Here is a 14,252-nt window from a genome sequence, read left to right on the forward strand (position 1 = left end):
CACATTCTCATTAGCTATTAAAAGAAACGAATTACGTTAGAGGAAAATAGTGATAATTAATTTAACGCAAGTATAAGCCCCATTATGCATATCACCCGAAACACAAATATAATACCAATAATATCGATCGATTTATTCTCGATCATATTCTAATCCAAGAACCGATATATTTTAACGTGAATCATATAGTAAGTTAATAAACTATATTATTTCTAGTTTTATCTAACAACACAAAAGTCACAAGAGAAATTGCATAAGAGACGAATAAAGATTCGTAAATGTCGATGAGAAAGACCCTGGCAAAGAGAAGTTTGCCATATGTATTATACGAATGAAAGTAACTTCTTATTTCTCTCTCTCTCTCTCTCTCTCTCTCTCTCTCTCTCTCTCCCCTCTCTCCCTCTCTTTCTCTTCCTGAAGTGCGTTATAAATGTCATCGCCTATAAAAATATCTCTTTTCTATTTTCCACGTTACAAGAATAACCTGAAATACGCGTTTCTATGTGTAATCGTTTCTCTCTTCCTCTCTCTCTATATATACATGTGTGTGTATGTGTGTATGATGTGTGTGTATGTGTGTATGATGTGTGTGTATATATATGAGACTCCTCTTTTTCCGCATCTCTTGCAATTCTCGTGGCCTTGTTTATCGATGCTATCGCGAATCTATCTTCGAGACCTAGGCTGCAAATAACTTCAACCAACGAGATATAAGAACGAAGATAAATAATAATCGAAGGAATGTAATAAATGTAAAGAAAATGATAGAGTGAAAGAGACAGACAGAGAAAGATAGAAATAATACTTACGTATAGAATTGTTAAAAGACCATTCTCAATTGTATCGTTCATATTCGGTATTATTATCAAATGTCAAATGTTAAAATCGATAAACGTTTGAGAACGTATTTCGAACTACGTTCCCTCTCACGACGTTTAAAGTAAACGAAAGATAGTAAAACAAAAAAAAAAGAGGTGTAAAATTCGATTAAAACCATCACCTTCTTTTCCCCTTCCCTCCTCTCTCTTTCTTCTCCCACCAAACTCACGATGAAATTTCAAACGATCGATCCTTACGATCGTGGCAACGTTTTCGTAAGATCTTTTCTACGTTGTAATAGAAATGATGACGTAGATAGTAACACAAGTTAGGACCAACGAATCGGAAATTAACTATCTCGCAGGAACAGCATAAAGGAATGGAAAGGAAAGGAAAGGTAAAGGTAGGAAGGTGAAGAGGAGGGGGAGGGTGCTTAAAAATTCAATGCATTTCAAATGGACCCAGGAATCGTCTTGTGCTCCCTACGGCCCTGCTGCAAGAGCCGGGTTTGCTGCCTTAATTTTCGCTTGGAACACTCGCGCACGCTCTCTTCTCCGGTTTTACTCTCTCGGCAAAGCTTGAAGGAGAGAGAGAGAGAAAAAAAGAAAAGAAAAAGAATAAAAAGTAAAAGAAAGCTTTCGATTCCACCCCTTTTTCTTTCCCCACTCTTAGTACCCTCTAGCAGCAAAAGCAGTAGCAGCAACGACCACCACCACCCGAGGATTCGTTTTTTCGACGATGCCTAGAATCGAGCGTTTATCCGTAGGATATGACGATAAGTACCATGGAGAAAAGATGATTTTATCGGAAAAAGGAAAAAAATGTCTTTCCCCTTCGTAGAAACACTTTCGAATCAATTTTCAACAAATTTGTGTTACAGTGTTACGTGTATATATATATATACGTGTGTGTATGTGTGTAGGTATCAGAGTTAGGTGTGCGTTTTCTCGATCATATTTCAAAAGAAAATATTCTTCTCTCAAGAAAATTGAATACAATGTATACGACGATATTACTATCCCATTTTTTTTCTTCTTCTTTTTCTTAGCAGTTAAAATACATTTTTTATTTTATATATATATATATATATATATATATATATATATATATATATAATTTTGTTTTATTTTTCATTTGAAAATTACATCGACTCGAGACGACTAATTAAGAAGATTTATTCGTAAGAAACACTCGATTAACATCCCACGACGAGTAAAAGAGCAACAAGCTGAAGCCAACAAACCTAATCGTCAGCTACTTCTACTACTACCACTGCTATTACTATTATTATTATTATTATTTTGATCATCATTATTATTACTATTACTACTATTACTACTACTACTACTACTACTACTAATACAATTATTAATGGTCTCGCTAAGGCTGGTGCAGTTGGTGCTGCTTGGCACGTTATTGTTATGCAGAAGCGATGTCGTCATGGTGAGCATTAACGGTACTGATTTACCGCTGTGATAACCTATTATTCCGTTCAAAGGCTAATTACTGTCACGGCTCGTAGGTCCTCAAGTACAAACGTTGACTTTCTTCTACACGGGAATAAACGATAATCCTAACGTTTCGCGTGTCACGTTGTTCACTCCCTCGTCATCGTTGTGTCATAGAAAGGAAAAGAAAAATTTAAAAAAAAAAATAAAGAAACGTGAGCTTAGAAAATTTACGACGTATGCGTCATGGGGTAGAAGGAGAAAAAGAAAAAAAGAAAAATTTATTTCTATATTGGAAAAAATAAATTACTAAAAAAAAAGGAAACGTGAGTTTAGAAAATTTACGAAGTACGCGTCATAGGGGTGGAAGGAAAAAAAAAATAGGGAAAAAATTTCATTTCTATATTGGAAAAAATAAATTAATAACAAACGAAACAAGAAAAAGGAAAAAAATAATAATAAAATTATAGAAAAAAGAAAAAAATTAAAAAAAAACAAAAACCGAAACGTGAATTTAGAAAATTTACAACATTCGTGTCGTGGGGGTGGCAGGAGAAAAAAGGGAAAAAAATTCATTTCTATATTGAAAAAAATAAATTAATAAAAAATAAAGGAATTTAATAATAAAATTATGGAAGAAGAAGAAAAAAAATGAGAAATAGTTATAATGATCGAATGATGAATGTAATATAATGAAAGAGAGAAAGAGAGAGAGAGATAGAGAACATAGAAAAGGTCTTTGTCCACGGCGTTGAACTACGACGTTGTGTAGCTGAACGACGAATGCAACAAAGTATAGTAAAACACATACCGAGTGCCGGATTTATTTTCAAGGCGTTATAGCCGGCTCGTGGCCAAATTTAGGACAGGATGTCGTTGCCCTCTACTCTCCTACGTATATATATATATATATATATATATATACTTTACTCTAACGTACGGTATGCCTCGCATACTTATGCACCTGCATCAGCCCACTTTCTTCTTCTTTTTCTACTCCTCTTGTGTGACTGACTTCGGTTGTGTCCTCCTACTACTTACGTTTATACGTAGTTTAAATCATTCATGAAGACGAAAAGAAAGAAAGAAAGAGAGAGAAAAGTGTATAAAGGATCGTCACGTGAAATCGATTGAAACTAAATTGAAAAAGAGAGAAATTGAAAAAGAGAGAACAATTTAGATGATCGATTTGAAATTAATACAAACTTATCACAAACACGATTTTTTTCCTTTGGAAACAAACAGAAAATAGTTATATACGATAAAAGTATATTTAAAAAAAAATTAAATATGAGTGTATAGTAATTGAATCATATATATAAAAATAAATTAATGATCTTTTGAAAATATATGATTGATTCTCTCTATATCTCTCTTTCTTTATCTTCAAAAGAGATAAAGAATATGAAAGAAAAAAACTAAACATATACATAAATGTGATTAATGATAAAATAATAGAAAAATAATAAAACGAGTATCTAATTTAGCAATGATTGACGCTTTTGAAATAAAATCGTAATTCTTAAGAGAAAAAAAAACAAAACAAAAAAAAAATATATATATATACGTAATCGTCTTCTATAGTTTATTATCCCGTTCATTCGATTTTCACGTAATACAAAATAACACTATTTTTTACGTTGAATAATGCGGAGAATAATAATAACGTCGAAAACGATCGCAAAACGTCGGGTTTTGGCATCAGTTACGTTTAAAAGCGTTAAACTACATATCCGTGTAATTATGGCGATGTGTACCGGGGGCCCCAGTACCGGTCCCGGTCCCGGTATACGTGCACTTCGTTAATGCGTTTGCATGGCTTTAGTGTCGTCGTAAATAGCAACAGTTGGGAAATTAGCATCTGCAGCGAAACACGGACACGAATGTTCACCAAAGAGGTGAGGTTAGTGTGTAAACTCAACGGCGAATAATGCCTATCTTATAAACGTACTCTCTTTCCTTTTCATTCTCTCTCTCTCTCTCTCTCTCTCTCTCTCTCTCTCTCTCTCATACATTCTTTAACTCTTTCCCTCCCACTATTACTAAAAACTACATAGCGTCTTCTCGTTCTTACGAAATTCTCACTCTCTGTCGAAGCAGACCTTGCTAAAATCGCATTTTGAACATTTCAGCTTTTTACGGCCACGTTGTTTTATCTCTCTTATATTTTTACTTTATTTTATATATATATTTTCCTATTTTCTATTTTATTATTATGTTGAAAGCATCACCATCACCATAACCAACCATCGTCTTCGTCGTTTTCATTGTTGTCATCGAATCAGAAAAGAAAGATTCCCCCTACCCCTTTCACTTTCCCATCCCTTCTCTCTCTTTCTCCTACCTTTCTTGGGTATTCTTACGTACTTCTTTCTAGGTGGATCTTATCGATAAGAAAACCAAGGAAGGACGAGGTCGTTGAGCTTATAAATCACGTAAGATTATCAGAAAAAAGTTAAAAAGAAAAAAAATGAAGAAGAAGAAAAGAAAAAAGCAAGAATGAAAGAAGTTTTTTTTAAGAAATGATAGGACACCTTAATAAAAAATTATACGATTACGAGATCTATCTAAATCGTATAAAAGCATTATTATCTTGGATTATAAAATGTTTATGCATATTCTTTCCCCTTATGCATATTTTTTCTTGTAACATTGTATCTACATAGATATAGTTATAGTACACATACTTAAATGTACGAAAAAAATTTCTTTGATGAGTACACTCATAATTAGTTTGTGTCAATGAAAAATCGAAAGATTTTTGTAAAAAGAAATTGAACAATTTTCTTTACGTAAGGCAAAAAGTGTTAGAAAATGATAACAAAATTTGTTGTTGATTAGCATTTAAAATTTCCTTAATAAATAAATGTTTTTCACCAGCAAAGAAAAATTTTAATTACTTTTCGGTCCCCCTAATATATAACATAAAAAAGACATACTAGAATATTCTTATTAATAACAAAAGATCTATCTATCTATCAATTATTAATATTATTATTACCAATTTGAAATGTAAATTTATATTGACTTAAATTACAAATAATAATATAACAAATGAAGAAAAAAATGTTCTCCAATAAAACCATCGATGACAGAAAAAATGAAAGAATGAAAGAAAAAATAATAGCATTGGTGATATAATGATGATCCTCGTTAGAAAACGATACTACGTGTAGCAAGGATCATCTTATATGAGTCTCGCGTTATGTAACCTGGCCTACGGTGTTGTAACACACATGGACTTGCTGTTTGCCGGTATGAGCTTTTACACAGGTCGTTTATGTGCCACGCGTTCTTTACACGCCTTCCTCCCCCTTCTCAGCACCCTCTCTGTACTCTATACACCCCACCCCTACATCGTCGTCGTGAACAAAAAATCGATAAACTGTCCTCGTACTCTCTCTCTCTCTCTCTCTCTCTCTTTCTCTTTCTCTTTCTCTCTCCTTATTTCTCTTTCTCTTTCTCTCTCCTTATTTCTCTTTTTCTTTTCACAACAAAAAAAAATTGAGAGAGAGATAGAGGGGGGAGGAAAGAGAGGGAGATTCAAAAATCTCGTTTGTACCTTTTACTATTCGCGAATATTTTCTAATATTTTTGTTTTTTTTTTCTTTCCAACTTTTTTGTCATGATTTTTCATTATTATAATACAACATTATTATTAAACGTATAATATATATGTGTATGCATATGTGTATGTGTGTGCGTTATTATACATGTTATATATATACACATATATGATTATATTTTAATATGGTCCATTGGGACCATAGTAATTAGCCATTAAATGGCGTGACCGAGCAATGATGTCGTGATAACTACGTGAGATAGTATTTAAAAGTGAACACGAGCATCCAATAAGGATTAGATCACCCTATGCTTTTATACAACACTTCGGTAATTCTCTTTTACGTTGTTTTTCCTATAAAATCTTATCTTCTATTTTTTTTTTTTTTTAATTTCTATTTTAAAAGATAATAATATATAAACACATATTTCTTTCTCACTCACCTATTTTTCTCTAGCTCGTTATGAGTTGTTCTGAAAGAAGAAAATAAAAGAATAAAATTATTAATAATCTTGGTTGTTAACATTTATACATTATTGATTGTGATTTAGGCACGTCGATTACCATTTAACAGCTGATCATCGTTAAAAATGTAAAACTGTCTTGTTTTTTTTTTTTTAAATACACGTAGAAATTAAGTACTGACAAATGTAGTATAATATTTTCGAAATAGTAAAGAATTCATTAAAAAAAAACAAAATAAAATAAATAAATTAGATATAAAGAAGAAAAAAAGATTTTTCTTTACAAAGAACACGTAATGAAATGAGAAATAAAAATGGCTAGTACAATATGAATTTTAGCAATCGTCGGGTGTTAAATCGTCAAACATAAAGACAACAGGAAACAATCCAAAAAAAATAAACAATATATGTGCCCATAATTATGAAAATGGTCTAATTGTAAGTTATACATTGTTTCGAGATATTTCAAGAATTACATTTGAACACTAAATGAATTCCATATAATATTGAAATAAACACCCCTAGTACCACAAAATATTGAAAAATATTAAATACACATGCATTCAATATTTTTCAATATCTTGTGTTACTAGGGACTATCTGACGATTTATTTTTGGCGATATGTCGTAGAAAATTACACTGAATTTATTTAAATTAAAATAATGTGGTGAGAAATAACGGATAAACTCATTTCTTATTTTTAAATTTTGACTTTAGACCACTTTCATAATTATGTGGGCACACATATATATGCATATAAATATATAAAATAAATAAATGATATATACATACCTACTGCCTTGGGATTTTTTCGTTTTTGGCCTTTTTGTGACCGTCCGCATATCATCGGGTATCGGCATCGTCGAAGCATACCCATGTTCAGCTTCTGCAATGACAAACCAATCACTTTCGGTGAACGATCGAAAGAAACAAAGATATTTCGCATAGCATGAATGCCAAAGGGCATCGCCGCACGAACGAAAAAACCGTTTTCCTTCGTTGTGACGTGACCGGCTGCTCGTTAAGCTCGTTATACGGAAAGGGAAGGAAAAAAGGTACAAGAAGAAGAAGAAAAATAATAAAAAAAAAATAAAAGAATAAGACGAACGACGAGACACGTATATGTACGAGTAGTATTATACTGCACGAGGAAATGAAGTCACGTCGTTCTACGGAGGCATCCCTTTTCCCTCCTTCCTTCCTTCCCTCCTTCCTTCCTTCCTTCCTTCCTTCCTTCCTTCCTTCCTTTCTTCCTTCCTTTCTTCCTTCCTTTCTTCCTTTCGCATCCTGTTCAGCCCTTACTACTTTTTATCATCCAATACGTTATATACCAAACGATCTCGAATTTCCCGCGAAAAACCGATTGACTCCATACCCACGCAAAAGAAATTTAATTTGCTTTAACAATCCTTTCAAATTAAATCCCTCACCCACCCCTCTCCAGTCCCCTCACTCCCCATTTCCACCACCCTCAGCAAATTTTCATTTAAATCTACCATCATTATTCTTCTCTCTGTAATTAATCCTTTTACTTTATTTACATATTTTTTCTTCTATGTCAATTAATATCAATTAGATAGAGAAAAATCTAGGGATTTTTATTAAAATAAAAAATTTAAAAAAAATACAAAAAGATATATTTTTCTGTTATCCCTATATACCATATGTAATTGAAAACGTACAATATCCGTTCGATAATGTTGCTGGTTAAAATGTAAATGGTTAATACAATTATTCGCATATTATATTTTTCGTTAATCTTGAAAAATTACTTATTAATCATTATAATTTTCTCTCTCTCTCTCTCTCTCTCTCCCTCTCTCTCTCTCTCTCTCTCTCTATATATATATATATATATATATATATTAGGGTGGGTCAAAAAAATGACTTTTTTTTTAAAGTGCCACGGAAAAATGGGTTGCTAGATACCTTAAAACAATTCTCACCAAATATGAGCTCTTAATTTTAATAGAAAGATCCTCCGCATCGCAGTTTTTTATTTTTTTTTCAGTCCAATAGATTAAAATTCATACCTCATTATTTATTGATTGTACAGAAAAATGTTCAAGACAAATTTTGTAGGAAATTTAATGCTCTACAAAAAAGGTATCTAATACATACTTTTTCCGTAAACCTCACCATTTGAATGATATTGAAGATTTAAATTTGATGATTTTTAGACAAATTTCATTTTTGTTTATGAATTTTATAACTCGACAATAAATGACTATTAAAAAGTGCACAATACAAATTTTTGTAGGAAATTAACTGCTCTATAAAAATGGTGTCTTATGTTTTGGCGATTAAATTAAACGTTCAAAAGATATTCATCATCAAACTTTCATGTGTACTGATTTTTATCTCTGAATATCTTTTGAACGCTTAATTTAATCGCCAAAACATAAGATACCATTTTTATAGAGCAGTTAATTTCCTACAAAAATTTGTAATGTGTACTCTTTAATAGTCATTTATTGTCGAGTTATAAAATTCATAAACAAAAATGAGCTTTATCTAAAAATCATCAAATTTAAATCTTCAATATTATTCAAATGGTGAGGTTTACGGAAAAAATATAATTTACCTTTTTTGTAGGGCATTAAATTTCCTACAAAATTCTTTGAGAACATTTTTCTGTACAATCAATTAATGATGAGGTATGAATTTTATTCTATTGGACTGAGAAAAAAATAAAAAACTGCGATGCGGAGGATCTTCCTATTAAAATTAAGAGCTCATATTTGGTGAGAATTTTTTTAAGGTGTCTAGCAACCCATTTTTCCGTGGCACTTGTAAAAAAAAAAAATAATTGATTTTTTTGACCCAACCTACTATATATATATCATAATATTTAGCTTGTAACATAATTAAATTCATTTGTAAATTTTTTGAGATCCCGGAAAATTAATAACATTCATGAAAATTTTAAATGGAAGAATATCTTGGTATTTAAATAATTATAATACGAAAGATTAAAAATATTAACCTGTTAACCGGAGAGTACCCTTTTTTAATTAAGCAGCTTTTTTATTATTTATTTATTATTTATTATTTATGTTTAAAATAAATGAAAAGACTATGAAATATACATTTTTTCGTTTATTAATATATAAAGTACAAAGAGAAAGAGAGAGAGAGGTTTATACCTTTAGCTTTAAAACAATACGTTTGACGTATTTATACGTCCTGCCCGGTTAACAGGTTAATTTATGTAATAATTAAAAGAAATATTCATTGATTTTTCTTCTTTTTTTTTTTTTTTTTTTAATTCTTTACGATTTACGAAGCTCTCAATAGTGTCTCGTGCTATCACATAATTCTTATACTCACGAATACATTCTGAAACATAATGAAAAAAAAAAAAAATAAATATATATATATATGTAATTCTTTTTTCTAATTTATTTATGAAAAAAAAAATAAAAAATTTCAGAGAACCTTTCGATAATCAAATATAAATTACCAATATAATTTATGCTGAAAAAAAATGTAAAGATACAAAAAATGTGCGATTTGAAAAATTACACAAAATATACAGACATTTGAAAAATGTATGAACATTTGAGAAAGAGGGGGGAAACAAATATACAAATAAGAAGAGAGAAAAATGAGATCAAGATTCATTGAACAGTCGTATTTATATCGCATATAAATACACGTATATAAAACATATGTAAATACATATAAATAAGAAATAGGTTGGAACGTGTAATTAGCGAAACAACAATGTAACACATATACATCAAGATACGAAGTACTTCTTTCTTCCCTTTCGTACTTCGATGCTTTTAACCGATTCTTCTTCATCGTCATCGTCGTCATCGTCATAGTCATGCAATGGTCTTAATGGCAGTCGAATGAAAAAAGAACGTGGCTTGGCCGCGACATCGACCATCTGCCTTCGCGAAAAAAGAAAAACCATCCCTCTCTCTTTTCATTCTTTTATTCTTTCTTTCAATTTTTCGTTTCGCATACCACCAACACACCAACCATCACTCTCGTTTGTTGCTAAAGAGAAATTCGAGTTGTCGTCGATCGATTGATCGATCATTCACCAGTGTTTTTCTACCTTGCTAACATTTACCATTTTGTTTTAATTTCATTTAATTTAATTTATTAATTTTTTTTGAACTGGAAAATATAAAGAGACAAGTATGCTAATACGTGACGATAATTATAACAATAAAAAAATAAATTTTATGATTCATTCCGTATAGCAATGAACTAAATTATAAAATAAATGGTAAAGTAAATTCTTATTATTTTTTTTTTTTCAATTTTTTGATCTTATGTTATACTAAATTTTTTCTAATTTTTGACATATACGATTAATTTTTACAATAACCGTATTTATTTTAATTGAACCGTAGTAGCTGTAAGAATTTGTTTCCTCGTAATATATCGAATTGATATATATGAATAAAGAGTTAATATTACACGTATTCATAAATTAATTCAACAGAGATATATAGAAAATATGAATATAATACTTCACTTTTTTTTTATTATAAATTATCGTATTTATCGAGTTTTAGTATTTCATTAATAAATTCTTCAATTATTTGTGAATGAAGCGCGATTAATTTATAACACGTTTTATTTATTAAATTTTCTACTTTTACGACATTATCGAATTTCATTCGCATCTGACGTAAATTAATGAATTGTCGTAACTAATGCCCAACCGATGTGGCTAAACATTTTCATTATTTAATAATAGTTATCATTTACGTCCGATTAAATTAAAATATCGTTTTAAAATCGTACGAAATACATGAAAATTCAACTAAATATTTTCAGTAAAAGAAAAATATATCATTATTTATATCAAACTTTATATCTTATTTAATAAAACTCTGCGCGCATCATTTATTTACACGAAATAAATCGTCTTAACGATTTACATCTCTTTTCTTAACTTTCGTTTCCTTAATGCTTGTAACATCCTTTTTTTTATTGAACTTAACTTAAAATTATTCTAAGGTATACACTTGACGAAAAAAATCATCGGAATCGTTGTACTCTCAAACTGAACTTTTAAAATGAATAAGTCAAAACTTTATCCTATTCTACTATTTCGTGAAAAAGAATTGTTAGGAAAAATAAAGACGGAAAATAAGTTGAAAGGATTTCCATGGAATAGGGGGTTGTGTTTAGCACAAAGCGATCTTTCTACGAATGCATAATCGATTTAATGCAGCGAAGTGCGTTTCGCTCGCGAATATGAAATATTTATGATGAGATTATTCGAGGGCAAGATGGCCTCGCCCTGGCAAGATAGTCCAAAGAAGCTGCACCGATTTAATATCTTATATAAAACCTACACAAACGTGTTTATATATACATATACGCAGCAAATGCCAACGAACGAGATATACACCAATATATATATGAACGTATAATATATAAATATATATGGCAACGTAAGTATATACGTACGTGTAATCTGAATGTGTGTGTATGTAGAGATATCACGCGTATGTCGAGAACAGTATATGCTTTAAACGAAGATCGATCGTTTCGAATCCGAACAAAACTCCCTAACAACGTGCGTCGAGTTTCTTCGCAAACAAATCACCGGGCGTAAAGTGGGTTCTCGAAAAGGAATTTATAATTTAAAATATACGAAGAGTTACCGGGGATGAATGTAGAATATATATATATCGAAAAGAATATTTTAACACGAGCGTATTATACATATCTGTTAGTGTGTATTTGTGATTAGTGTATTAGTAATATCTGTCTGTTCGTCTCTGATTATCTATCTCTTTCTCTCTTTTTATACCAAATATTTATATGTATGTGTGTGTATTTCAGTTTGTATGTAAATTCATGTATATATGTATGTGTGCGTATGTGTACGTAACGGAAGAGACATTATCGTGCGATATCATTTTGACAGAAAAGGTCTGACATAAAAGACGTATTTAACAATAGCACGATATTCCTTTCCATTTCGCAATAATCCTTAAGCTTTCCAAAGCACAAACGTCCTTGGCCTTTCTCCTATTAATGTTAGTACTAAAACGATAAATACAAAATTGGCTAATAAGAAGAACGTCTGGAATTAATATAATATTTATTTCTATTTGATAAATGAGCGATAATTATCGATCGATAATGTAGAAAACTATCTATCGATAATATTGATCCTGATAAATATTGAATCCTGTTTATCAGAATTCAACAAATTTAAATATTCTAAATTTGTGTATTTGCATACTATTCGATAATATATTATTCGATAATTTATATATATATATATATATATATATATATATATATATATATATATATATACATATATGTATATAAATGAATATGTTCTCTAAACGCTCTATTCTAACCCCGCTTATGAAACGTGTAAAACGAAGCAACGATTAAACACGTATATCATTCAAACGTATATATATATACTACATATGTAATAAGTATGCATGTACGGTGACGCGAAACGAATTACGACGCAACGACTCCGTAACTTTTTTTCGCGTGATTTCGTTAGGGATGCGAGCAGCTGTTGCGAGACTCGCACGCTAATTTCTCTAAAGAGCATGTAGTATATATATGTATGTATGTAGTGTACAGTGGGCGTTTATTATAACGCACAGCATGTTAGTATTGTCCTCAGAATTCTCGTGAATTTCTACTTGAGAATCTAAAGTCTCTTTTACGCTACTCTAAATTCGTATTATAAATTTTGATTCTACATTTTACACACTTAAATGCTTTATAATTCATTCATATCTATGAATATATAATATCTCTATAATAATAATAATAATAATTATTATTATTTATTATATATATTATATTTATATTATATTATATATTATTTATATTATATTATATTATATATTATATATTATATTATATATATATATTAATATTATTAAAAAATAATTCTTTAACCCTTTCATATGTTTAAAAATAATGAATCATGAATATTTTTTAGAAGCATATTTTTTTAAAAATGGCGTCAATGGTCGATGAAAATCAAATTTAGAAATATATTCCAAAAAATACAAAATATCGAAAAATATTTTTTTAAAGTCGAACAATATCGAAATATTGTTAATAATTATCAGCAATGTATACAATGCATGTATATAATACACTGTAGGTTTATATTCGTAGATACGAAACGAGCATGTAACATGGGAGAGGGGTTGGAGAAACGACGACGAGATCGATCCGCGCGCACACACGATGTCAGAGAACGGAGAAGGAGAAACAAAGAAACCGTTCTTTTCAAGCGAGCGAGTGAACGAGCGTATAAACGAACGAACGAACGAACGAATGAACGTTCGTATCGCGAGGGACTAAGGCCCCGCTTTGAAAAAAGGGGGACGACGACAACAACGAGCATCGTCAACGTTGCTGATAGAAAACGAGTAAGAGAATAGTCGTTGTCGTTGTCGTTTTCGTTGTTAGTGATAGAAAATGAGTAGCCTGTCGTAATTCTTAATAAAAAAGTACGAAAGAGTACGAAAGTAGGAAAGAAAGAAAGAAATTGTTGGAAGAGAATCGAACGACCTTTTACCACGCCATCTTCGCGTGATGATACAGCAAAAACGTTTAGATCTATCGTGGCGATAAGTGAAAGTTATTTCGATCGTGATTTTAGTGAAGAAAAGAAAGAAAGAAGAGAAAGAAAGAGAGGAGGAGTAAAAATAAAAAAAGAATTTAAAAAAGCCAAGAAGAAACGATATACGTACGATATCTTAAATAAAGTTACAAAGAAAAACTTTCCTTTACTGAGTTATCAGGAATCACGAACGTATAATTCAAATGTGTGACATTTCCCGCCAAAAATAAAAGAAATTAGCGCGCCAAATGTTAAGGGATAAAATGTTGATTCATAGGATAAATTGTTACGTTACTTTTTAAAAAACTATAACGTATAAGAGGTAAGAAAGAAGAATTGAATTATAAAACGCGATAAGAAAAGGAAT

General features: G+C 30.6%; 1 protein-coding gene across 9 annotated transcripts in view; it reads right to left on the bottom strand.

Moving 5' to 3' along the window:
- Mxd (MAX dimerization protein) overlaps positions 1–14,252 on the bottom strand; it is a 152,154-nt gene that overhangs the window by 132,600 nt on the left and 5,302 nt on the right. For all 9 annotated transcript variants that reach the window (XM_089177710.1, XM_089177703.1, XM_089177706.1 and 6 more), the window contains 2 exons: positions 7,090–7,183; positions 6,276–6,305 (listed from right to left, as the gene is read on the bottom strand). In XM_089177710.1, coding sequence (XP_089033836.1) covers positions 6,276–6,305; positions 7,090–7,183 — 124 coding nt within the window. The remainder of the gene's footprint in view (positions 1–6,275; positions 6,306–7,089; positions 7,184–14,252) is intronic.

This window comes from Polistes dominula, unplaced genomic scaffold (genome assembly GCF_049000335.1).
Source record: "Polistes dominula isolate Pdom_NZ unplaced genomic scaffold, Pdom_raw_medaka contig_24, whole genome shotgun sequence".
NCBI lineage: Eukaryota > Metazoa > Arthropoda > Insecta > Hymenoptera > Vespidae > Polistes > Polistes dominula.